General features: G+C 49.7%; 1 protein-coding gene across 6 annotated transcripts in view; it reads left to right on the top strand.

The window, feature by feature from the left end:
- The first annotated feature begins 9,406 nt into the window (after positions 1–9,406).
- Positions 9,407–26,928, top strand: part of Crtac1 (cartilage acidic protein 1) — a 134,627-nt gene continuing 117,105 nt past the window's right edge. For 2 of the 6 annotated variants that reach the window (XM_046450531.2, XM_058581195.1), the window contains exon 1: positions 9,407–9,569. In XM_046450531.2, the coding sequence (XP_046306487.1) occupies positions 9,546–9,569 (24 nt within the window). In that variant the 5' untranslated portion in view covers positions 9,407–9,545. Of the gene's footprint in view, positions 9,570–9,831; positions 9,851–14,728; positions 14,747–26,928 lie in introns of those variants that run through there. The other 4 variants (XM_058581192.1, XM_046450533.2, XM_058581193.1 and 1 more) reach the window with 4 other exon arrangements.

Below are 26,928 nucleotides of genomic sequence, written 5' to 3'. Positions count from 1 at the left end.
ACAACCACTACCCAGGAAACTCAGACGCTCTTTAACGAATATCTGCAAGTTGAACCAAGTCCTACCTCTGGCCTCAGTTCACCTCTGGTTCTAGATATATAGAGGAGGACATAAAAAAGAAGGAGGCCAAGATGACTGGAAACCACAGGAGGGATCAGAAGGCCTCTGAGGCAAAAGGATAAAATACTAGAGTGCCTCTTCTCTCCTGCCACCGTCCTTCCAATCAGTGTCCAGTGAACAGTTATGGAGCCAGTACCCTGCAAGCACTGTCCTAGGCACTGAGATGCAGCCTCCATGTCCCCATGGAGCCAGCTTTCCCAGTGGGGGATACAGACACCAAGCAAAGGAAGTACGATTCCAGAGGGATCTTCTAAGAAAGATGTGCAGTAGTGGATGGGATAATGAGGAACTGGGCTTGGCAGGGTCAATCTGGATGGATGGTTGGAATAGCCTCTTTGAGGAAATGACCTGGATGAACCAAGCCCCATATGATGAATAGAAGTGATGGGTAAATCTGAGAGACCATTGCAGGCAGAGGCCACAGCAACTGCAAAGGCCCTGCATGAGGGTGCGTTCAAAGTCAAGAGAGGCGGTCAGAATGGCTGCAGTCATGGTATAAGACAGGAGAGGTGGGCAGTGGCCTGATGGCGTAAGGCCTGGGGAGGCAGGTTAAGGAGTGGGTAAGTGGAAGCAAGACCTGGAGTCAGAAAAATCTGCATTTGAACCCCGGCTTCAGGACAGATAGCCGTGTGACCTTGAGCAAGTTACTTAACCTCTGAGTCCCAGATTCCTCATCTTTTAAATGGGGCTGATGATAATAACAGGACCGAGTTCACAGGGTTGGTGTGAGGAATAAATGAAAGGAGCCAAATAAAATGCCTAGCGGAGCACCTGGCACGTAGTCTGTGGTCAATAAATCCATCCACTAATATAGACTTCTGACTTCCAAAGCCACGGCTCACAGGCCTAGTCCTGTTTCTGCCGCCACCACTGAGAAAACCACCAGGTGGCGGTCTTTCCGGCTTTTCTGGTTACAGCCTGGTCAAGACTGATTTGTCCTTGTTTTCACCCAGTAGGAAAGTACAAAGCCCCAGTCCTCCAAACCCAGATGGGCACAGGGTTATTGAAATATACAAGGACTATTTTCTGATTACTGGAAACTGTATTGTAAAGAAGTCAGCTAAGAGTTAGACCTGGGTTCTAACATCTGCTTTGCCTACAGATCAGTAGAACTTAGCAATGCGCTGGATCCTTCTGAGACTTGACTTCCCCATCTTCTCCACCATGGTATTATTGTGAGACTCACATGAAGTACTGTATATGGAATGGCTAGACACTGTCTAGAGTGGGCTTGAGTGACAGTCCCAGCTTTGCTCTTACTTGTTATTCCTTTAACCTCAGCTTTTCATCTATAAGATGGACATGTAGCAGAACCATAGACTGGTTGTGCAGATTAAAGCAGCAAAGCTCTTGAACAGAGCCAGCCCGTGAGTGCGGACTCTGTGTGAGCTGTCATCATGGGGAAAGCACCATTTCCATGGATCAACTTGGGACCTCAGGCTGTGATGGCTTTGGCTGGGGTCACTGCTGCAGAGAAAGAACATTTGACAGAGGATGGAGGATGAGACAGCCACAAATAAGCAGAGAGAGGGAAGAGTTCCACATGGAGATGGGGAACCAGGTAACCAGAGGGAAACATCTCTTCCCCACAGTGCTTTGGTCACAGGGGGTCAGAGGATACAGAAGGGGCATCACCTGGTGGTACATCTCTCCAGCCTTTGCTAGTCCTTATCTGTTTCAGCAGGAGTTGGGCATCAATTCCCTGCTGTATTGGAAGCTCCTTGAAGGCAGAGAAAGTCTTATTTATCTTTGTTTCCCCACAGGCCTAACAGAGCCCGCACCTAACAAGCTCTGGATAAATGCTTGCTGGTGAGCAATCCATCCTGGGCCATATGCTGAATTGGTTACATCCCAGACGACCCTGGGCTATGCACTGAGCCGGAACTCCACCAGCCAAGCTCAGAATTGGATGCTCTGCGTATGACCTGGGGATGCTGGTTACTCTGTGCTAATGTCCTTACCTGTAAATGTGAGCAGACTATATCATGGACACCGGCAGAAGGGGAAAAGGTGCAGGCACCAGCTGGTGTTCCTGGGTTTCCCATTTGTCTGTGACCTGTCTCTCCTGTCTGGAAGGCTCTTGGGAGGCTGGCACGTGGCAGAGAGTGCTGGATAATTGCTTAATGGAAGGAATAGTGTAGGAGGAACTGCAGACGCACAGGGAAGGGCAGCGGGCATAATGGAAGAGGCTGGGCATGCCAAAAATGAGCACCCACATCCCTAACCCCAAGCTGCCCACATGAGAACTTAGGGAATCTTTCTGAGCCTATTTCCTCATCTTCTCTACAGGGAAAAATATAAATACCCACGTCTTGATCATAAAGAGCATGATGCCTGCACACAGATGCTTGTTGACTATCTCAGTGAGATACTGCATGAGACAATGCTTTGTACATACTAAAGCAGCCCTGCTAAAACTTTCCCACCAAAGTGCTCTAATGCAGCACAGAGGGTTATCATGTACCCCAACCCTGGGGCCCTGGAAGACTCACCCACTGGGAAGGCTGAAGTTCTTATGAAAGCTCCTACTTTCTCTATAATATCCTTGCGTGATTTTGCATTCCACTCCACAATATACCCAGATTTATTAAAAGTGATTTTGTATTTTTAAGTTCTTACAAGTTAAATTACCCACCACTCCTCCTCTTGCCCCTACCCCTAGAAGATTTTCTAGTAGAAGTGGATACTCTAGGAAGGTGTAACACTTTCATCTGGAGCATGCTGTGTTCCCAGAATACTCCAGCACCCCTGTTTAAAGGAGCATTGGGAAAGACCACTCTGCCGGCTTAGTTATTTGTGTTTAGTATTTTGATGGGCCAGCCTCTGCTGCTTTCCTCATTAAAAAAAAAAAAAAAAACAACAAAAAAAAAACACTTGGCTTTTGTCCATCAGGTTCCAGGCGACACAAATACCCAGAAGGCACTCTTTCCCTCCAGGTTGCCTTGCCCACCACCCTAGCTGCAGGCAGCAATGGACAGATCAGAGGACAGACAGCCTGCCAGGGCTCTCCACCAGGACCTGTTAAGACTGCTGTCTGGCTGTCTGACTCTGACCCGCCTCACTGAGGCTTTCTCCTTCCTGGCCCTGCCCCTTCTCCACCCGCCCCCACCCCCACTCCCATCTCTGAGTTCTTACCTGTCCTGGGAGGTATCTGGTCAGGCCTGCTGCATACCTAGTCCTCCCCGCTGCCTGTGCACCAGTTCCGCACTCAGGCCCTGAGACCCACATTCTGCAAAAGCAAGTTGCTCTCCAGCTCTTAAAGACCTCCAGGGGAGCAGTTTCTACAACCTCTGCAGGAATCTGTTCTAACATCTCACAACTCTCTCGCAGAAAGGAAAGGCTTCTTTCCCTCAAGTCGCAATTCCGTTCTGTTGCAATGAGCATGGAGTTGCTTCTATTCTCTACCAGTTTGAGCTGCACATAAACAAGTCTAATTCCTCATGATTTTCTCCTGGTCTTGCCAGAGTGTGGAAGAGAGGCTTGGTCAGCCCTCATCTACCATGTACACAGCACTGCCTCCAGGCTGGGCTGCTGCCTCTGAGGTGTGAGCAGTGGAACAGTGAAGCCCCACAGGGATGAGCCAAGGGTGGTCCCTGCTCCCTTGGGTGCCTGGAAGTGAATCAACTGACACTGATCAAGTGCCTCCTGTGGGCCAGATCCTGAAGATGTTTATGAGAAATATAAAATCAGGTCTCTATCCTCAAGGATAGCACCGTGGAAGAATCGATGACTTACTCAACCCTGGACAGTAAGAAATGCACTAATTTTGGCCCAAGAGACTAAATTTGCACACCAGCTCTGCTATTCAGTAGCTGTGCTATGTGGCGCAAGCCACTTCACCTCTCTGAGCTTTTGTGTATATGTCTACCTCATAGGTGAGCATTAACAAAGATTTTCTTATTCTGTAAAGTGCTCCACAAATTAAAGGATTTCTGTAGATCGGAGTTGGGAGATATGAAGGGCAGAGGATCTACAGATCAGCTATGATAGGAAAGCAGACATGCCATGCTGAAGGGCTGCGTGAGAGAGAGGGATGAAACGAGTAGCATTTCACAGGAGGGAAAGGCAGCAGGAGGTGACAGCTGGGCACAGAGGTCAAAGCAAAGAGAAGGGAAGAAGAATGATTGTTAGCATTTGTGGCACACCCACTACATGCCAGGAGCCCTACTAAGTGCTCTGCACGCTTGATCTCACATGTTCCTTACGCAAGCCCTGTAGTGAGGTCTGGTCACTATCATGGTGCCCCTGCATCTGGCAGGTCATAACATAACTCAGGACCGTGGGGCTGAACCTTTAAGAAATCTATCCTATTTTCAGTAGAACTTGGTGTCAGGGTGAGGGTAGAGTTTCAGAACAAATCAGAAAAGAAACAAGAAAGAAAATGCTCAACAAGCCCTGGTTAATGAAACCAGGGTGGAATAATCAGAAATAATATCCCTATTATTTGTAACATGGGTTCCTTTCCAGAGAGGCCATCAGTTTTGTTGACCTGTTCTCATTAGCCCTTTTAGAGTCCATCTCCTCCTTCTTCCCTCCCTCACCCCTTGGGTGTGTGTGTGTGTGTGTGTGTGTGTGTGTGCGCGCACCCCTTTCTATCTTCTTTCGTGTCAAAGCTTGACTCTTTGTTGCTGACAAGATCTTCAGGCTTGTTTTAGACATTGAAAACAGACTATAAGCATCTCGCCCAACCCTCCCTCCCCTTTCCCTCTTCTGATTCTTCCCCTCCTTTTCCTTTACTCCTTCCAGTTCACCTTCCTCTCCTGTCCATTTTCACGCTCTTCCCTTAGGATGAAGTTGGCAAAGGTAGCCCGAGCCCAGGACTCTCCCTGGCACTCGCTGCTAGTGAATGTCTGGTACCACTACCCAACTGCTCAAAGGATTTGTGTTCCTTTTCTTCTCTAGACTGGGATCATGAGCTCACGTCTGTCAGAAATCTGGCTGAGTTGGCAGCTGGACATGCCAGACCAGGAGGGGCTGGAACCTGGAGCAAGATCTGCCCACTGAGGCAGGGCCAGGATTTGAGGGGGTCCTGGCAGCTGGTGGTAGGAGGAAGCAAGGCCAGGCTGGGGGGTGTCAAAGGAAGCTGGCATGAGGCAGTTGGCAGAGACTGAGAAGGCAGTCGATGTCAGCAATATGGGGCAGCAGGTGGCAAAGACTCAATCACAGGGAGGAAAGTAAGGTATCTGGTCCCCAGACTCCTAGATCCTGAGGACCCCTGTCATAGGGTACAGTGCCAGGAAGAGAGAATGAGATAGAGACGCAGTTATTGCAGCTGGAGGTACCAGACAGAGATCTGTCAGAGGAAAATGGAAAGTCAGGTCCTGGGACCAAGGAACAAAGGCAAAGCATCCCTGCTACTGACATTGGGGTCCAGGGAGCCCCCTTACCACAGAGGGCATTGCTGTCTGAGCATTCTGGGCAGGTATGGAGAGTTGTACATTCAGAGGTCCCCCAGGGCGGCTTCTTTTCCTGTTTCTCTCCCTGCTTCATACTCTCGGCCAGCCCCTGGGATTGCATAGCCACCCCAACTATAGTGTGGAAAACCCCCAAAGCACATTCCACACGGGGGCAGGACAGTGCCTGGAACCCAAACCATCTCAGGCACAAACACAATGAGCAGGATATGCCTGCATGTCTCCCCCAGGCTCTCCTCCAGCCCTGAGCGGCTCTGACTGATTGCTCCCAGGATTCTATCATGTCCTCCATTTCTAGTGTCCCTTTCCTGATCTGTGCTCTACCTGTAAGAGTTGGCCTATAGCTGTGGTCCCAATGCAATCTGTGCTGAGCTAACTCTGGCCACCTGGAAGACTCCCCTTGGTGTCCGCCACAGTCCTATCCCTGGAAAGAACTTCCCCCAGGGTCTGTGACTTCTCCAAAAGAGCTTCTGCCCCCCTTTACCTCTTCTTGCCTCACCCAACCCCACCCTCTACATCTGCCACTTACAAGTTGACACAAGTACATATGAAACTCACCGGCCATTTGATACACATGTACTTGGTGCAGGGATGAGGGGATGGAGGGGGAAACTACGCTGTGATACGGTTTGAGTTGAGAAAGGGTTTCTTCCTTGTACCCCTTAAACTTCCCATCTTTAACAGCTTCTGCTTTCCCATTTTCTACTATGGCTGCTTCTCCACACCCTCACAAAACATCCATTTCTTTTGGGACAACCAAGCCTAAAATACCATCCTACAGTCCCTTATCTGCAATTCCAAATCCCCAAATCTATCTTTATTCATTTACTTATTTTAGTTGTAGTTGGACACAATACCTTTATTTTCATTTATTTATTTCTATGTGGTGCCGAGGATTGAACCCAGTTCCTCGCATGTGCTAGGAGAGCACTCCACCACTGAGCCACAACCCCAGCCCCCTCCCCAAATCTTAAAGTTAAAAGATTTGGGTTTTTTGTTGTTGTTGTTTTTAGTTCAGTGCCAAAACTCATCTGGTGACAAATCTTGACCTAAACTGATGTGAAGACACTTTATCTTCACACCCACTCAGTGTAAAGATTCCTACATTTGATCGCAGAAGTGGGAATGCATCTGATTTTGAGATGTTGTTCCTAGACCCCAGGGGATGGTTCCACATGTTTGGTCCCTTTCTGAATTCTAAAACACTCCTGGCTTCAAGGATTTCCAAAGGAACCTGGAGGGCATTAGAGGAATTAGAAATTTCAGGACCACAATTGCCTGGCCTGTTGAACTCTACCCTCACAAGTGCTGAAACCAGACTGCTGAAGAACTCCCCTGATAGAATACCTCTGTCATTTCCTATTTCTCTGTTCTTCTCCAGCACCTCTGGTCCATTGTCCCCTTACCTGGCCAGCTGCAGGAAAGTGTGAGAACATTACAGAGTTGTTTTGTGCAGAGAACCTATTCACATCTGGATGGCTAATGCTAATAATTAACCACACTGGTTACTAAATCTGTAGGGTTTAGGTGAGGTGAGGTGCCACAGCTGGGGCTGCTGCTCACAGCTTCCCAGGCAGAGAGGGAGGTGAGAACAAAACCAAGAGAGGTGTGCTCAGATGCTTGGGATTGAGTGAAACTGGCTAATTACCAGTCACTTGCTGTCTCCCTGAGTTGGAGTTTCTGGCTAAGGAACGTTCATGGATCAGACAGAATCTGACAACCTGCAACTTATTTCCACACTAAGAAGGTGTCAGGGACCAAGATGCAAAGTATTCTGTGGAGATAGTCTCTAGGGTGTCAGGACCTTCCTTGGGCACATGATACATATGCCTTCGGGACAGGGTGGTGGCACCATCTAGCAGAGTGCAGAGCCAATTGCTCTCCTTAGGGAGACAGTAGGGGATCAAAAATGCTCCAGAGGTGGAGTCTATTTACAGCTAGGTGAAAGGTCTTAACTTGGACCCCCTCACACACACCTCAGTTCTAATGATCCAATCCCCCAAATTGCATGTAAATATGTGTAAATATTTTTCTGAGAACAAATCTACAACATTTATCAGATTCTCAGAAGGTTCAAAAGGATCTTTGGTCCCCAAAGGCAGGTGATTATAAACCAGAAGGTCTCCTAACCACCCCTGGAGAAGCAGATTAACATCGGGCAGACTCCCAAAAGACTCAGGGTCCCTAATGATCCTGAAATTATACTCAAGGGATATGTGTGTGTGCATGTGCGTGTGTAAATGTGTATGTTTGTATATTTTTCTAGAAAAGGAATTCAATAACTTCTGCCAGATTCTCAAATGTGTCCACAATCCTCAAAGGATTAAGAACATGAACTCAAAGAGCTAGAAGGTTTGTCTATGCTTAGTTCACAGAGACCTGAAAACATGGTTCACAGTAGTTCTGCTCAATATCTGGGGATAACAGGATCCAGCCAGGGGCTGGCTGGTGGGGCCTTCCATAAAAGAACACATCCGCGTTATTTTAAGAGTCAAGTGCTCAGAAGTCAGGCTACTAGGTGACTGTCACAAAACCTTCAGTAGATGGAAAAACAGCCTTGGCTTCTTCCCACTCTAATGGCAGATTCCCAGATCTTTCTCTTCCCAAGCTCTGAGCCCCAGCTTTCAGAAGCCTAAAGAAAGCCTACTCCCAAGAGTTCAAAATTCATTCTATATTTAGTGGGTGCCTACTATGTGTCAGGTTCTAGGTGTAAAATAAGAGACTTGCCTTCTCTGTGTTATCGATCTAGGCCAATTTCCTGCCCTAGACACCAGTATTTCGGGCCCTGCTGACCAAGAGCGTTCTTCTGGAGCTTCGCACCCAAAGGACCCAGGTCTAGAGAAGCAGAAGCCATCCCAACCCACCACAGCAAGCTGGGGGTGAGGAGGGGAGAAGCAGTACCTGTGAGCAAAGCAGTGTGGGAGGCTGAGAGGACACCAGGGAGCCAGAGCAGGTGGACCAGGCTCAGCTTGGGCACTGCTGGAGTGGGAACTAGAGGGGTGGAGTTGGGTAAGAACACTGCTGGGGGCGCGGGGAGCCAGACGCGGGGAGCGGGACGCAGGGCGCTGGGTTTGTGAAGCAGACGCTGCCCGCAGCCTCTTTGGCAGCCGCCCCTGATCCCGGAGCTCTGCTCGCCCGCCCCCCGCCCGCTAGGGCCGTGGCGAAGCTCTGCTCCTCATACAGAGCAGTCCCGGAGAGGCGCTCGGACACGTCCCCAGGCTGGATAAAGATCGGCTCGGCGCTCGCTCCGCAGCACGAAATCTCGCCATCAGCGCTGCTAGCGCGGCCGCTCAGGTCCGCCCGGAGACGCCAGATCTCTATCTCCGGGGAAACGAAAAAGCAGTGTCCCCGCTCCCGCCGCCACCCTCTCGGTCCTGCGCGTAGGGTGGCGGCGGGGTCGTGGGGCCCGCCGGCCTCCCCTCCTCCTTTGCATTTCTTCCCAGCGCTTCCTCCCAAGGGACCTCTGATACCCGCTGGCCAGGGACCCCCAGCGCCCCGCGAGGAACCCTCTCCCCCTTCGCCAGGCCCGACTGCCTCCTGAAGGTTACGCGACGCAGCGTTGGGGCGCGGCGGAGCGCCGGGGGCGCCCGCCCTCGCCGCCGCCCACCCTAGTGCCTGCCGCGGCGCGGCGCGCCGGGCCAGCCCGGCTGCCGGCTGCTGCCACCGCAATCCCGGCTCCTAAATCAGCGCGGGGAGGCGCCCCTTCCCCCACCCGGCTCCCCGGACTCCCCGGGCCGCGATTGGCTGCGCGGACGCCCCCCAACCCTGGGCCCTCGGCTTCAGCTGCCACGCCATTGGCTGCGGGCCTCCGCCAGCCTTTACATAAGCCCGGGCGCGCTCGAGTGGAGTTGTATAAAGCGAGCGCGAGGCGTCGGGGCGGGAGGCTCGAGGCCAGCCCGGGACCGGGGCTGGGAGCTGCAAGGCGGCAGCGGCGCCGGCGGCGGCGGCAAAGGCGGTAGCGAGCGCCCGCGCTCCGACGCCCCCAGGCGGAGGGGCTGAGAGAGCCCGAGGATGACTCCCTGCGCTGACCCCGGCGTGAGTACCCACTCCCGGAGCCCCCACCCCCTCAGGCAGAGAAAGTTTCGCCAGGTCTACGCGCCGGTTCCCATCCGCTCTCGGTGGTGGCTGGAATGCCGCTGGGAACCTGGCAAGACCGATACCGCGAAGGCGGTGGTTTTGCTCCCAACTTGCCAAGAGGCGCTGGACTCGATTGGCGCGCAGAGCCTCCCCCGCGGGCCGGGGTCTAGGAGGTGGGAGCCGAGGTGTAGGGGCGACAGACTGCAGCTGGCAGAGAAGGTGTCGGGGGCGCACTGGAGGTCAGGTGTTTGGGGAGGGGGCACGGGGACTGGGAGGGGGCGGAGCAGGTGAGGAAGGCTGTGCAAGGGGTATCCGGAGTCACCCAGCCAGCCAGGCTCAGCTTTGGCCGGGCCGGGGAGGCTACTGGTCTTAGCTCAGTGTCTACGCTTGGGGAGGGGTCATCGGGGCTGGACAAGAGCCCCTGGGACTGGCTCTCCCTCCCCGGGGAAGCCGAGCTCTTTCCTCTGCACAGCGCTGGGTGGCAGAGAGCTCTAGGAGCGAGCCCCGCGCGCGGCATAGCTGCCAGCCGCCTTTTGCCGGACCGAGGTGTGGTCTCGCTTTCAGGCTGTCTCAGGCAAGCCTGCTTCAGACATTCCAGGGGAACCGGGCGAACCCCTCGACACTGTGGAAGCCCACAGAGGTTCTGATGGGGCCGTAGGCCGGGCTTGGGGGCATGCCCAGCAATGCAGCGCGCTTCTTTGCAGTACATTAGTTGGGAGCCTGGTTAGTCCCGCTTCTGCAGAAACCAACTCAAGAATCCAAAGTCATCCCAGCCTGAATGCGAGCCTCCCTAGGGGTGGGGGTGGGGGCTTCTTCTGTGAATGACTAATGTTTCTTGTTGCTTTTGTTGGTGGGTTCATCTAGTATGCCTTCTGTGTGTCCCAGGAGGTGATTGAGTTCTCCAGGCAGGACACATTCTTGAGTCGCACTTGAGGTACCTTCTGGGATGGGTGCAGGAGTTCCCAAGTGAAGCCAGGTGGAAAAGAAGGCAAGGGGGTGCCAGGAGTAGGGGACTGTTCCTGTGGTGCTGTCTTGAGTGCTGGGAGAACTCGTGTGGGAAGAGAAAAAGCTGGATTGCAGATTTGGGACCCTGATAACTAGGGGCAGGAAATACCCAGGACTGAATTAGAGCTAATTCAGGCAGTCATATCATACCTCACTCTCAGCCATGCGAAAGGAGAAGTGGAGGATGGAAGAGTGGGAACATGGCGGTTGTTCTGATATGGTCCTTGAGGAATGTTTTCTCTCTTTCTGACTTGATTAAGAACATCTTTCTGACAGTGAGCCCTAAAAGTCATTTTAAGGGAGTTTAGGGTCTTGGTGCTGGTATACAGGACCACAATTAGAATAGTCCAGTTTCCAGTTGGTCCTAAAGGACTCTGGAGAAGGTCCAAGGTAGGTGGTGGTTACCTGCTCTATAGATGCATGGTTGGGGCTGTATCCTTCACCCTACGCCATCTCTGAACACAGGGCTGAGTTCAAACTCCAGTGATAGCTGCCTCCACCTGGAGATCTTTTATGGGGGCTGGCAATTCATTCCCAAACCCCAGCTCCAACCTCTGCCTGCCTGAAGTCAACATTTTTCTGCTGCATTTCCCAAGACCTTCTCTCCAGTGGGGATTTGTGTAATGAAATACCTGCTTGTTGCTCTTTCTTCCTTTTTTCTCCATCTGGGCTGCACCTGGTGTTCTGAACTCTTGAGTTTATTCCTTTACACCTTGATGTTTGCCTAGGGCTTCCTATGGCTGCACAGGGGTATCTCTGTAAATGTGTGGACCAATGGCCTGTTTAATCCTAAGAAGTGAAACATAGACTCTTATAGGGAGAGGGACACCAGCCAAGGAAGTAGTTCTCTTAAACATCTTATGACAGCCAGGGTTGGTTCTCAAGCTTCCTTGCTGCCTGCCCAGTTGGTGGGAGCTTAAAGGTGAAGCAAGTTTCCTGGTGTCCAGTAGGGGGCACCAAGTGTACCTAGCTCAAGACTACTGACTTTCTCACTTCTTGCCCTTCACTGGCCATAGAAGTTAATGCTTTAAGCAAACTCAGACCTGAGCCCTCAACCAGTGGCCATTGACACAATTAGAGCCATTCCACCACATGCTCTCTGGACTTCAGGTGGTCCTGTGACCTCAAGTGCAATGGGACAGGTGCTCACACTACATTGCAAGGAGACAAAGCTGGTACGCAGCTCCACCCGCTCTCTGTGATAATTCCTTTGTACCTGGCACTGGTGTGTTCTTTGAACTCCTTTTCCTTGAGGGCTCACAGAACCCAAGAATATCAGCTAGAAGACGGGAGCCTTGGGAAGTATCTAGTGCAGCCTCATCCTATCCCCAATATTCACATATGCACTTAATTTGCCAATGACAAAAGTGAAGCCCAGTAAAGGCAAGTATCTTGCCCAAGGTCACATGGTTGTTCAGTGGAAGAGTTGGGACTAAGTCCTAGGATTTTTGATTCTTTATGTGTAGCTTTTTCCACTCCAGTGACCCGTTTCTTCTTTAGTGTGAAGATGAACATATGTTCTCTCTACCATCAGCACTGGTAATTATTGACTGACCAGACTTTGGTAAATTAATAGCTCTATTAAATTTAGGGGAATTTCCTTTAAATCTGTATCCAGAATGAGGAGATAAAGATTCTGGGAATGCATATGCACTGGTCATGGAAATCTCTAAGTATTGTTTCCCTTTCCTCCACTATCTTATCTCATGACTCCAAGTGGGCTTCTAGGCAAAAGCCATGCAACTCCAGCTTTCTATTCATGAACTTAGGAACCAGAAGTACCCAGGGCCTCACCATGGTCTTCGAATCCAGGCCTGGCGCTCTTCCTTTCCTCTGCTAAGACATGCTGGAGTGGAGTCTCTCTGTCCTAGGTTCACACCCTCCTGGTGGGACCTCTCAAACTCAGATCGTGGATGAATTGGACAGTTTCCAAAGAGCATCTGCCAATTCCCCCATCCTTGCTGCTCCCAGTTCAAGGTCAGAGAGCTAGGATGTCCTATTTTTGCAAAATCCTCTTATTCAAGCTTCTTAGGTGATCTGAAAGATACTACCATTTCCATTGCCCTTTCTTCCATTCTGTGAGTCTCACTGCGCAAGGCCCTGGGAAGCGGATTTGCTGAGTGACACATGGGCTGCTCGCTCTGTTTCCCTCTCCTCATCTAGTTTCTTTGTATGCTGTATGGACTTCTTCAGGGTTCCCTCAGGGCCTTAGCAGACTTGGTGGCCTAACCTCATGAGGAGCCCACTGTTGCCATGCCAGAATTCTGAGAGTAAAAATTTTCTGCTATCCCTAAGACTCACCCAAGGGATGCCTGTTGCCAGGGAAGATGCTTGAGGATGCTCTCCTCCCTCAGGCTCCCAGACAAGAGGGTCTTCATTGGCAGGAGAGGAGGGAGGTGAGGCGAATGTGGCCCTTTATTTAAGTGGAATTCTGAGAGCTATGCTTGAGACCCTGGCCAGCTCCCTGCATTAGCTGGCGAAGTGGTCTAGTTCTGGGTAGAGCCAGAGGAATATAACTACATATGATATAGGTAAAGCGCAAACTTTCTGGATGTTTGTTTAATGAGGCAGGGTACAGAGTCTGAGAATGGCATTAGATGCTGAGCAAACAAGAAGTTGTCCCTTTCATGAGCCTCACTAGGTGGTTGACCTGCTCTCACTATTAATAGTGAAGACAGAACCTTAGAACCTGACTCACCAGTTACTGGCTTAGAGACCTTGAACTTGACCCCTGCATGCCTCGGTTTTCTCCTCAGCTATGTGGTGAAGCTGGCGACCCTGTGATGAGGGGTGGGTAGCAAAGACCAGGGGAGATGGTCTCTCATGTGCCTGTGCCCTTGGGAAGCTGTGAAGAGGTATTCAGCTGGAAGGGGAGATTATTGCTGGATCACTGGGAACCACACAGAGTCCTCTTTTCCCCTGCAAGCGAGGCCAAGTGTCCAGGTTTGCACATCTGCCTCTGCTCACAGTGACATCTAGGCTGACGGACAAGGCCTTCTTGGCAGGGCTCCCTCCTAGCCTTCCTCCCTCTCCCATTTCAGGGTTTTCACTTTGGGGTTCTGCCATGCTTGGGGGAAAAGAAATTTTACAGGTCCCAGGATAATTCTGAATGTGATGGAGGGCCCTGAGCTATTGATTCCTAAGGAAGGATCTTTCTGCTGGGAGAAGCCTTCCTCAGAGCCCAGTGATTTAAGAGTGCTGACAAATTTGTGCTCACCGAGCCTCCTGCAGGCTGCAGATACAGACTTCTAGGCCAGCCTGGACTCTGCGAGGAACGTCTGGAGAGCCTGACTAGTTGCTTAGGGTACACAAACCTGTGAACTCTCCTTAGGAAAAAGTATGAAATCAATCGGTTCATTATCACACCAAACGCACCCTGGGCCACTTAGGACATTTAAGAAATGAGAAATAGCAAAAAGAAAAAAAAAGTGAGAGATTGTGCTCAAAAAGTGTGTAGAAAGGTGTGACGGGGTTGGAGAAGAGGACCATAAGACCTTTTTTTTACCACCGGATCAGTCATGATCTTGACCTTCTTAAAGTCCTTGGACAGTGACTAGAGAGGTTACTTGGCCTCTACCCACCAGATATTTGGCAATATCTGGAGATTTTATATATATATATATATATGTATATATATTTAGTTGTAGTTGGGCACAATATCTTTATCTTGTTTTTATTTATTTTTATGTGGTGCTGAGGATCGAACCCAGTGCCTCACACATGCGAGGCAAGCGCTCTACCACTGAGCCACAACCCTAGTCCATGGAGACTTTTTTTTTAATTGTTCCAACTGGAGTAAGGGGTGCCACAAGCATCTAGTGAGTAGAGGCCAGGGATGTTGCTAAACATGCAACGACATAAAGGAAAGCCCCCCCCACCCCGCAAATGTCATCTGGCTCCAAATATCAATAGTGACAAGGTTGAGAACCCTTGGACTGGAGAAGCAGCCTCATAGCTCATTAGAAGGTGGGAGAGTGTTCTCATCTAGTTCTCCTGTTTCACAGCTGAGGACACTGAGATCCAGAGAGGAGAAGGGACCAGCCAGGATTACAGAGCAAGCAAGTGCAGAGCTGACCTGAAACTCAGATCTGCTCTCCTGGACTGACTGACTTACCAACACTCCCCCCCAGGTTATTTCAACTATTAAATATGAACTGTGAAAATGCTTGGAAAATTAGAGACTATTGTTAATATTGCTATTATTATGAATTTGGGAGTTTAGGAAGTTCTATTTCTGGCTTTGCCACTGACTCATTGTATCATATTGGACAAAATCATTCCCCCATCCCCATGACTCTGTGTGTGTGTGTGTGTGTGTGTGTGTGTGTGTGTGTGAGAGAGAGAGAGAGAGAGAGAGAGAGATGGGGGGTGGTCTTCGCAAAAGATAAGTATATCATAATCTTTATCTTTAAAGTCCAAAGATTTGCCCTTCATAAACGCTAGACACTTAAAAAGAAAAAAAGATGAAATTTTTCCTTGAAAGAAATCATGTTGACTTCATAAGAAGCAAAGCGTTTCCTTCTTGGAAAAATTCCAGTCCCCTGGCCCTGTGAGTTGGTTCCAGCCCAGGAAATCTGATCAACATCCGGAGGAGAAACTGATAGCTCCACAGATGACAAGTGACTGGATTTGTCCCCACTCCCTCCGGGAAGGGGAGATGGTGACTTCCCCACTACCCTTTCCTACTCGGCCCTCCTGGCACTGGGAGATTCTGCAGGGAACTTCAGTGAGGGATGGTAAGGCGTGTCATTAATTAGTAAAACCTTGTTTACTTAACAGACATATTCTTAAAGATCTCTTCCAAGGGACATTTTGACATATTACTTTAATTAGCTACAGAAGAATCGAGAGTGCAGAGAGTGTAAAATGACCCTCGCTGTTGTTTCCAGTTACTCTTATCTTTTTTTGCACCCGACAAGTACAGTGACAAGGTCACAGAATCACTGCTGAGCTCAGGGAGTGTCCCTGTGACCAGAGGAGGGATGACTGCAGGGACCTCTTCCCTCCCGATGCCAGTCTCCACCTACCCGAGGGGAGTGCAGCCACCATGGGGGAGATTTCTGCATTGGCCTCGCAGCCTCCTTTAATGTCTGTCTGAAAGGAAGCATCCAGTGTTGCAAAATCCTGATAGGCTCTCAGGACGGGGACAGGCCTGGGAACCCACATTTTTCCTCCTGGGTGGGCATCATCAGTGGTGGTTTTTGCAGAAGGCTCAAAGCTGGTCTTGTCCTTCTTGTACCCAGGGATGGAGGTAGGAAGTCACATGAGTTTCCCTCAGAAAACTAAGGTTGCTTCCCTCTCTACCCCAGTGAAGCAGGGGGGCCTTAGTGCTTCGATCCTTGCTTTGGATGCTCTTCAGGTCCCTTAGCCTCTCGAGGTCTGTCACTGTAATCAGAGGAGTTGGGGGACAGGCTCTTTCTATCGCCACAGGCTCTTGTTCTAAGTGAAGCCGTGTTTGCTTTCACCCTGGTCTCTAAGAACAGCCTCTGTCTTGGAAACCATTACCACATACCTTTCATCTAAGAAGCTATGGAGGGCTTTTGCAGGTAGGAAAATAAGAGTCCTCAAGAAGGAAAAACCGCTGGCTTGCCACTTGTATGGGGAGGCACTGTGTCATTTGTTCTTAGCTACAGATTCAGCACCCATCATGGCACTTGGCTATGAAAGGGCTCAACAGGTGCTCTCTGGATGAACAAATGAATAAGGGAATGCAGGTGGCCATTCTGGGATAGGGGTGGCCTTTGGTTTTTAAGTGGGTCTCCACACTGGCCTGGGTCAGTGAGGCCTGCTTCCCTGTAGCTTCTTTCCTGAGCCAACATCTGGCACCAAGGCCACGTGAACTTCAGCACCCCCCTGATCAGGCAGGGCCTGAGGCCACGTGCAGGGCCCACCCACCACATGATGGCCTGTCCTGAACCTGAGGCAAGGCCGGGGGGTCTTTTTCTCTTCATCATCCCCAGCTGCTTCTCAGGCCCTTTCTCTCTTCCCCGCCTCCCCCCAGCTGCTGCAAGGGAGCTCCGTGTAGCTTTTTCCTTGGAGCTGGTGGAATAGATGGAAATTTGGATTTCCACCGAAGACAAACTAGGGAGTGAATCATTGCTTCACAGAAAGATTCCCAGGAGGATGCTTTTAAATAGCAAGGTCCACTAATGCATTTTAAATGATTTAGGGAAAAAACCTGACCCATAGACTATCAGGCCTGGAAAAGAACTTTGGAGGTCATCCAGTGGCCTGCCCCGCCCCTGCCCACGCTGTTCAAATCCCCTCTGGGACACTCTCACTCACTGCTCAGAAACACAGCCTAGCTGGCCTGCAAGCTGCTGCCCAAAGCTAAAATGCCCTTTGGAAAATGCAAGTCTGATCATGTCTCTGTCTGACTTCAAAACCTCTCACGCGGTGGGACTCCAGGCTCCTTCCCTTGGCATGGCAGGCTCTACAGGGCCCAACTGCAGCCTCTATACAAAGCTCCATCTCCTCCCCTCCCTGTCCCTATTTTCTCCTACCCCCTGTCTGGGAAACTGCATTCCAGCAGCACCAGCTGCATTCGCAGCATGCACCAAGCTGTCTCACATCCTTGCCTTTGATCCATAGGTCTCAGCTACCTGGAATCCCAATTCACCTGCTCTGGAGAGCCTTTCCACCCACCTGACTTGTTAATCCCTCCTCCCACAGGCTGCAGCCCGGACTCTGTACCTGTTGCTTTGCTGGACTTATCCCAGTGTGTGGTGCACAGTGTCAGCCCCGCTGAGTGAGGCCAGGGCCCATGCCTGGCCAGCAGGCATCTTTTACACGTTTGAAGAAGGTGTTTACTGAGGGGGGCCTGCATTTGGAAAGCAGTGTTTAAGGAGTCAAAGAACTCCACTGGGGTTCCTAGACAAATTAGTAACAGAAGCAAGCCTATTCTTCAAAGTCCTACAGTCTGGAGCCTTCTGCTCAACGTCTGACAGATCCTGCTGGAAGGGGAGCACCTGCATGCCCCAGCTCCATCTCCCGAGATGCATTTGTTCCGTCAGCAAACATTTATTACTAGTAGTAATGGTGTGATTATTGTTTCCATTATCTACACAGTTAGGCTTTCTCTCTGGCCAGCACTGGGCTCAGAAGTTAACACCCATTAATCCCACTTCATTCTCAGAGCAAACCTACAAGCCTTCCTTCCCATTTTACAGAGCAGGATGGCTGAGCACTTAACCATACCCACCAGGAACCTACTAGACCCTGCACATAAGGCTAGGAGACTCCAGGCGTCCTCTCATTTTCAGAAACAAAATTTCATTAGCTCCGTGGTCTCTGCAGTGCCCTTTAGCCTGGGTCCCCTGGACTTTCTTCTGCCTTTTTCTGGAAAGGGACCAAATCTCCTCTCTGAGTGCTGCTGCAGCTTCTCTCTAGGTAGAGGGAACGCAGAGGAAGCCCCCTGTTTTCTTGGTGCTGGGGAAGATGTGGGGTGGGGGTGGGGTGCTGAGATCTGGAGCTTCTCCCAGGCTGGCCAGTCAGGGGACAGGTGGAGAAACAGAACTGAGGTGTCAGAGCATATGCTCCATGGGGCAGGGCTTCATCTTGTTCTCAGTGTCCTAGTGCCCAGGACAGTGCCTGACTTGAAGTTTGCACACAAGACGTCCCCAGCGAATGGGCATGAGCACATGCCAGCTCAGCATCCTCCCTCATTGGGGCCATGGTAGTGACCTTCTGCTGTCCTCTGCATCCAGCCCAGCCCCCTCGTGGCCTCCTGCACATGGTCCTCCTCTTTGGCCTGCTCTTTTTTGTGGTGGTGCCGGGGATGGAACCCAGGGCCTTGCCTATGCTGGGGATCTCTAGTTCCCGCTCAGCCCTACCATGTTCTTTCCACCACACCACCGGGGCCATCTCGTGCCCCCACCGCCTCCGCAGTCTCCAACCTCCTTAGCTGCACTTGTTCCCACCAGCTGTCCTCCCGGAGCCCTGCACTGCCTCCCAACCCTCCACGAACCGGCCTCCCCTCCATGAACCAGCCTCCCCTCCATGCAATGCTGTCTCCTTGGCCTGGAGCGCTTCTCCACTGTGTCTCTGTGGCCAGCTCACAGTTGCCTCTGTCTCTCAAGGTCCTCTCCAGCTTCCTCAGGCAGAAATGCTTGCTCTTTCAACCGCACTCCATTCTCACTTGGTTTAAGACGAGTTTGGTGAGGGAGCTGTTTAGTGCAGCACCTATAAATATAAATTCTGAAGCTTATTGGCTTAGATAAAAATTCTGGGTTTACTGAGTACCAGCTTTGTGACCCCGGGCAAGTTACTTGACTTCTCTGTGCCCTAGCATCCTTATCTGTAAGGACCCTCAAAAGGTTACTATGTGGATTAAATGACTCATCCATGTGAAGGTTTAGAGTAGTGCCTGTCACATGGTCAGTGGTAGGTAATTGCTTTTATTATGGCTGTCCATTTCTCGTACAGGACTGGCTGTGTGAAACTGCAGCTCTGTGCCTCTCTGTCTGCCTTGCCTATAGACCCCACAAATTAGGCTGAGGAGCCACATATTGAGCTCTGAGACTTAGAAAGTGGGTGAGATGAAATAAGGAAGGGTTAGCAAGAGTTGCTCTTGTTCAGGGGAAGGGTCAAGGGAACAGATCCCAGCAGCAGGATGGGAAAACTGGGCAGCCTTCTGACATCATAAAGGACAATTGGCTCCACAACCCCATGGTAGTGAGGAACAAAGACCAAGAGCCAAGTCTGACACTCGCTTTCCAGTGAGTGGCCGAGTTGAGTTGTGAATAATCATTCCAATTTCCTATTCAAACTCAGGACCACCGGGGTGGGAGAGGCAGGGCTCAGGCAGATGGAGAGGAAATGCCACCCTTGTCACGGATGCAGCTGTTTGGGGACTGTCAGCTTGCTGATCCCTGCACCTGCCCACGCACTCCCTTGTGCGTGGGAGCAGGGCACCTGCCTGGTCAAGCTCAGCATGTGGCAGGGTGGCCTCTGCAGGGCAGGTCCGGGAAGGCTCCTGGTGCTCTGTGGCCAGTCTGATGAGGTGGGGGTGGGGGTGCTCTAGTCCAGGATTCTCAATCTCCAACTGTTGGCATTTGGGGTTGGTGGGTTCTTTATTGTGGGGCTGTCCTGTGCACTGTGGGAAGCTCAGCAGCATCCCTGACTCTACATACTGCATGCCGGTAATACCCCCTTCCCTGGTCTGATGACCCACAATGTCTCCAAAGGTTGATAAATGTCCCTCGGTGAAGGGGAACAAAATCACCCTGGTGGAGACCATCCGCTGTAGTCCAGAGGAGGGTCCTGCAGAGGGAATGGAGGCGTGGGGAGTGAGTCTCCCTGCCTGGAAATAGGCAGTCTTGGAGGGCAACTGGGGTCACAGCTGGGTCCCCTGACTTTTGCAGGCATCTGCCATCTGTCTGCATTGCTCCAGCCTCATCTTGCCCTCCTTGACATCCTTCAAAGGCCAGCTTCAGCACCCGCCATCAGGAAGGCACTTATCAGCTCCTCCCACCAGATCACTTGGGTCTCTCTGTGATCCCATCTCAAATACCTTTCTCCCCTTGACCCCAGCACCCAGCTCAAGGCCAGGTTTATTGCAGGTCTGTGGGAAGCTTGGCTGTGGTGAATGAACCAGGTGGATCTGTCAGCTCTTCACCGATGTGGCTTTAGATCCATTAGCTCTTCTGTGGGTCTCTGTGTGGACCTGGTGGCCCGGCCGGTGCAGGGCGGAGTGTTCCGTGGTTGCCTCTCTCCCCCGTGTCCCAGCTCTCTGACAAGAGTCTGGAAGGGGTCTGCATTACTCTGCTCTCTATCAACATCTGAAGCCTTCCAGCCTCTTGCTTTTGTGAGTGCTTGGGGTGTGTCCTTGCTCCTTGGATAATTGTAAAAGAACTGCTTGCCCTGGAAATTGCCCTGGAAGCCTCTGTTGTAAGCTGCCTGACCCCACAGTGGAGAATCCAGGTTGCTTGGTTACCAGTTTTCAGACCCAATTCAGGAAAGTCCCGAGGCCACAGAAAACTGAGTTTGGCTGCATGTGACCCTGAGCCAATGTATGAAGACTCTCTACCCTTCACTATGGGAGATGAGCCTCGAGGCTGCCTCCCACCAGGCTCCCTGCCAGGCATTCACTGAGACTCACTTAACCCCTGGGCAGGTCAGGCGAGCCTACGTTTCACATGAAGACACAGGAGATCAGAAAGGTGGAACAGTTTCACATGAAGACACAGGAGATCAGAAAGGTGGAACAACCCACCAAGGTCACTGGCTGGTTTGCGGTGGGCTTGAACTTCAAATTCAGGTCGCTGACTCTAGGGTTTGGGCTCTCTTCATCTTGCTGAGGATTGTTCAAAAAGTTTGCTTATGGAGCGTTTTAAAGAAATTATTACGATGAAGCAATTCTTCTTACAGCCTGAACCACAAGTTCCACCACCTCTGGCCCTTACGAAGACCAGTCTCTTCCCCCTTTTCCCCTGCCTGTGTGAGAAGCACACGTTCCTTACTGAGGCACCATGTGCTCTGACCCTGTGCCCCTCTGCCCAAGCTCTGCCTTTGCTGCTTAGTCTTGCCTTCTCTGGGCTGCTCTGACCCTGGACAGCCATCCATGGCCCCCACACAGGGCATCACACCTGCTCCACTGCCTGTTGGCAGGGCTCTGCAAGGCATGGACCAGGTTTCATTCATCTTTACATCCTAGTCTTCACTGCATGTCTAGCAGATAGTGCATAGAGTACTACACACTGTGTGCCAGAGCACTAGTGCTATGTACTAGAGTACTGGTGCTGTGTACTAGCACATGCTATATACCATGTAGTACTCGGCATATTGTTTAGGTGCTACTCCCACCAGTGAGTACCACTGATAGTACTGTACCATGTAGGTGCTTGATGCACAGCATTCAAGAAATCAGAAATGCTCAATTCAACCCATTTTTCCTTTCTATTTTTAACTTTCCTACCTGCTCTCCCAAAGGATTCAGATGTTCACAGTGGTGTGACAGGAGGCTTCCCGAGCCAGCCATATCAAATGCGAGGTCACTCCGGGCACCCGTTGCCCTTCTGCTTCAGGCAGTATCCACTTGCTGTGCTTTCTTCCTCAAACTTCATATCTCCCGCTTCTGTTGACACTCTCTGGCTAAATAGATTTTCTTCAAATACTTCAACAAGCCGATGATGAATTTTAGTAGCAAAAACATTTTTCACTTCAAATCAGATTGCAGCTTACACTCCCATGGGGGGACCATGAGTCTGGGGCAGTGCTTCTCAACCCGACTGCCCCCTAACATCGTCTGGGAAGCTTCTAAAAAGATACAGCGCTCAAACCCCACCCTCGACCAATTAAGTCACACTCTGGGAGAGGGGCGCAGGCAGCAGCTTATTTCTCAGTGCTCCCCAGGTGATTCTGTTGAGTAACTGGGGTTGGGAGCCACCTGTCAAGACCCTTGCTCCTGAAAGGTCTGCAGACAGCGACCCGAGCATCTCATGACAGTGTGTTAGGCATTCCGATCAACTGAACCTGAACTTGCATTTGAACAAGATCCTCAGGTGATTGTCAAGCACATTTCAGTTTGAGAAGCGTTGATTTAGAGAAAGAAGTTTCTAGACACCTATGATGAGTTGCAAATGGTTTCTGCTGATTTATATTATTATTTGGACTCCTTCCTTCTTTCCTTACTTCAGCAAGTAGCAATAGGGCACTTCCGATGATGGTTTCTGGGAACACATTGGCATGTGTCCCTGCCTTGGCCTACAAATTCCTGCTCATATCCATTTTCTCTGGGCCCTTCTTTTCGCTGACATCTATCTCTTTGTCTCCTTGGACTGACCCCCTCCAGTTTCAACTCTTCCCCTCTTCTCACCTCTTCACAAAACCTAGAACCAGAATCCATTTGTCCTTCTGAATCCATTGTGGTAATTTGACCTTGAACTAAAGACAGCTACTACTTTGAGTGTTCCAAGACCTGAGTCTGGGTGGCCCTGGGGATTGCATTGCTTAGTGACTGATTTCAATCCCTTAGTTCTAGAAGCAGAGCAGAAGGTTCTTGAACCAATCTTGTACCTTCACTGTAGCACACAGCCTGGTTTCATGACTTTGGGAGCTGTGGTAAAGAATCTTACTACTCAATGTATGGTTTATGGATCAGCATCACCTACACCACCTGGGAGCTTGCTAGAAATACAGAATCTTGGGCTCTGCAGCCGAGTTATTGTATCAGAATCTGCATTTTAACAAGACCACTAGGAGATTCATGCACACGTTCAAGTTTGAGGAACCTGAAGCACTGGTACAGAATAGTGTTTCTGAAATTTTGCAACATATTAGAACCACATGGGAACTTTTAAAAATCCAAGCGCAGACTGCATCTTAGGCCAGTTAAGTCATAGGATCTTGGGATGAGATGCAGGCATCTCATCTTTGATTGTGGTAAAATATACAAAACGTAAAATTTGCCATTTCCTCATGTTTAAGTGAACAAGTCAGTCGCATTAAATACTTTCACACTGTTGTGCAGCCACTGCTACGGTCTGTTGTCCGAGCTTTTCATCATCCCAAACTGAAACCCTATACTCACTAAACACTAATTCTACTTTCTCCCTTTTCTCCAGCTCTTGGAAACCACATTCTATTTTCTGCCCATAAATTTGATTACTCTAGATACCCCACAGAAGTAAAATTAAACAACATTTGTCTTTTTGTGTCTAGCTTACTTCACTAGTACAAGGTCAAGATTCATCCACATCAAATTTCTTTTTTAAGGCTGAATAGTATTTCATTGTATGTACATGCCATATTTTGTTTATCCTCTTATCCACCCAAGGACACTTGGGTTACTTGCACCTTTTGACTATTGTGAACAATGCTGCCATGAACATGGGTGTACAAATATCTCTTAAGCCATCTTTTCTCAATGGTTTTGAGTATTTACTCAGAAGAGGAATTGCGAAAGCATATGGTAATTCTATTTTGGAATTTTTGAAGAACCACCATACTCTTTTCCACAGCAGCTGGATTGTTTTATATTCCTACCAGCATTTTCATCAACATTGTTTTTTTTTTTTTCTTTTTTTAATCACAACCATTTTAATGGGTGTGAAACGACATGTCACTGTGGTTTTGTTGGTATTTACTATGTAGTTAGTGATGTTTCATTTTCTTACTGGCTATTTGTATATCTTTGGGAAGATGTCTATTCAAGTCCTTAGCCCATTTTTAATCAAATAGTTTCATTTTCTGTTGTGTCCTAGGAGTTTTTTAGTTATATATTCTGGATATTAATATCTAATCAGATTTATGATTTGTAAATATCTTCCCCCAATTCTATAGGTTGTCTTTTCATTCTTTTGCTAGTCCCTGATGCACAAAAGTTTTTAATTTTGACGTAGCCTATTTTATCTACGTTTTCTTTCACTGACTGTGCTTTGGGTGTCTTATCCAAGGAATCATTGTCAGGCGTGAGAATTTTTTAAAAACTCCCCGAGTGAATCTGATGTACAGCCAAGACTGAGCAATGTTTTTCTCATTTTAATGTGCATTCAGTTCACCTAACATCCTATTAAAATGCATATTCTGGTCTGTTAAGTCTGGGGTGGGGCCCAAGATTCTGCATTCTAACAGACTCCCGTGTTGATTCTCTAGTCCCTGGTTCATTCTGGGTAGCCGGGGTGTGGAGGAGCATTTTGATGATTTCCTCCATCTGAGTCCTGAGATGAGAGGTTGATACTTATCAACCGTCTCCTAAACTTCCTCATCAGCACTGTTTCCTTATCCACCATCAAGATAGCACACCCCTTACCAGCTAACTTTCCACTAGAACCAAGGAGCCCTGGTGGGTACGTGGGCTGACTTTGGCATGTCAGGAGAATGAAATATAAAGGACACATTCCCCCTGCCCCACTTGCCAGGGGGAGCCCCCCCCACTGGTTCTGCCTTCTGAGTGAATTTAGGATCCACATTCATGCTGGTTGTTTCTCTCTAGCCTTGGACCTTTTGAGGGAACTACTGTAGGACCCTCCTGGAAAGCTATTTTATTCAAACATGTTTAATATGCTGAGAAAAGAAAACCGTGCAGGTTGGTTTGAAGATTACAGAAGAAGCTGTGTGTGTGTTGGGGGGCAGGGGGTTGCTGAAGGTCTTTTTCCCAAAGAAAATCCTTTAAACCATCACAGAATTTTAGAACCAGGAAGGACCTTTCGAGATCTCCAAGCCTTCATTTTGGAGGAGAAACCTGGGACCCAAAAGGTTGTGTTGTTCAAGATCACCAAGAAAAAGAGAGGTTGACCTAGAAGTGCCCTGTTTCTTTTTCATCTTGCTTTTAGTTATTTATCTGAAATGAGTAACACAGAATAGTTTTTTTTCCCCCCAATTAGCTCCTTTCATTAAAAGCTTAACTTTTCAGAGAACAGATAGAAAGCAAGAGACTGGATCACAGTTCTTGCCCCTCACAGTCTTCATTAGAAAATTTCTAACAGTCAGGCTTGTATTACTTGAACAGGACCCAATGCCTGGTGGCACTGACTCAAATTATAGTAGGTATATGCTTCTAAGGAACTTGCTTCTGGAAGGCATACCCAATGCCACTTTCCTCTTCCACACTCATTGCAGATGCTGTAAGCTGATAACTCTTCCCAGCCGCTGCCAGTCTCTTGGGTTTGGTTCTCAAGTTGAAACTCATTTGCTGTCCCTTCAATAGAAGTCATACCTTGAAAAGTCCAGTGACTCAAACCCATGCTACATTTCATCACGTCTTTACACAGGTTATTAAACACTCTTTATCTTCCCCCCACCCCCAGCCACTCATTATCCAATTATGAGTTTCCTTTATCCAATCAAACTGCCTGCCAAGTCATACAACTCTTATGGTGATGCATTTGCCTTTCGTGACTAGACAGTCCAGTAGAAGCTGCTGTCTTATTCAGAAGTTTCTGTTCTTTGAAATGAACTCAGATCTGGTAGTGCAACTCCCAACATGCACCCGACGAACATGCCACAAGACCTCCTTCGCCCAAGGCTCACCAGCAGTTTCTGCCCTGCACTTGGAGCCCCGCCCCAGGTCTCTCTCCGGCCTCTCCTCCAGCCCGGCACCAGGGAGGCTTCCGATTTTGGCTCTGAAGGCAGTGCCTGGGCCTTTCATTTTTGTCTCTGGGCCTTTGACCTGGAGCAAGCTCATTTGCTGGCAGGAGCGTCTGTCTCCATGTAGGGAGACAGTCTTCAGATCTTCCTTGCTCTTCCCTCATTAAGACGTCAGTCTCAGTCAACCTTGTTCTCAGCCGCCAGACGCACTGTCGAACCAGCAGCAAAAGTCCCATCAGGAAGAGGTTTGCTGCCTTCTGAAGGCGGGAAGATACACTTTGCCTGGCAGGACTGGGCCTGCACAGACTCTGTGAGATGTCCCAGCAAGCTTTTGGAACACTCCGAGGTCTAATTCTCCCCCTGCGGGCAGAGTCTCAGGGCAGCGCCATCTGGAGCATTCCAAGTGCCTCCCTTGCTCAGGCTCAGAGAGGGTGGAGTCCTTCCACCTCCCTGGCCATTCTCATCTGTCTCCTGGGTGAGTGCCACCGGCTCCCATGGCCCCAGGCTGCTTGGCAACACCCTGAGTTATGTTAGAGATATAATAATGAATTATACAATGCATTATACATAATTAATTTATAATAAAACACGCACGCAATGGTTTAATTTCTCCAAGTGAATGATGTGCTACCCGCCAGACCTTGCTGGAATGCATCCCCTGACTGGCTGCTTCTTGGTCTGGAGGCAATGGCCAGCTGCCTTTGGGAGGGATCTTGGCTCAGGGAACTTGCAAGTCACAGATTCCCCTCAAGCTACTTTTGGAGTCTGTACCAACACCCCACAGGAAGACAGCCCCCTGCCTCTGCTTTTCTAGGCCTGGATGCTCATGGGGGTCTTAGCCTCACCTCTGCACTCTTTGAGAGTGGTTATTTTCTGCATTTTTTTTCAATATTTCTCCCAGAATGTGGAAGATGCCTGTGTATATTTCCTTCCTTCCTTCCTCAAATACATATTGGGTGCCTACCGTGTACCCTGCCCTTGGCTTGGTGTCCTTCATGAATGAAACACACAAAGTTCCTTGCTCAAGTGGAGCTTATATTGTAGCAGAGGAAGATAGTAAATAAGTTTAATGAGTAAGTAAATTATATTGTATGTTTTATGGTGATAGGCGCTATAGAAAGAGAAGGCAGGTGCTCCACTGTGATGGGGCAGGTTGCAATGTAGGGAAAGGTCTGTAAAGGCTTGTGGAATAGTGTGGCATGAGAGGGGAGAAGGCACTTCTTATTTTGTGTGTGTGTGTGTGTGTGTGTGTGTTGTGTGGTGCGAGGGATTGAATCCAGGGCCT

Source organism: Marmota monax, unplaced genomic scaffold (genome assembly GCF_021218885.2).
Source record: "Marmota monax isolate L192 unplaced genomic scaffold, Marmota_monax_Labrador192_F-V1.1 WCK01_AAM20220418_F8-fsc00004, whole genome shotgun sequence".
NCBI classification, from domain to species: domain Eukaryota; kingdom Metazoa; phylum Chordata; class Mammalia; order Rodentia; family Sciuridae; genus Marmota; species Marmota monax.
Note: the sequence above shows the minus strand (reverse complement) of the source record. Positions and strands in the feature narration are given on the sequence as shown.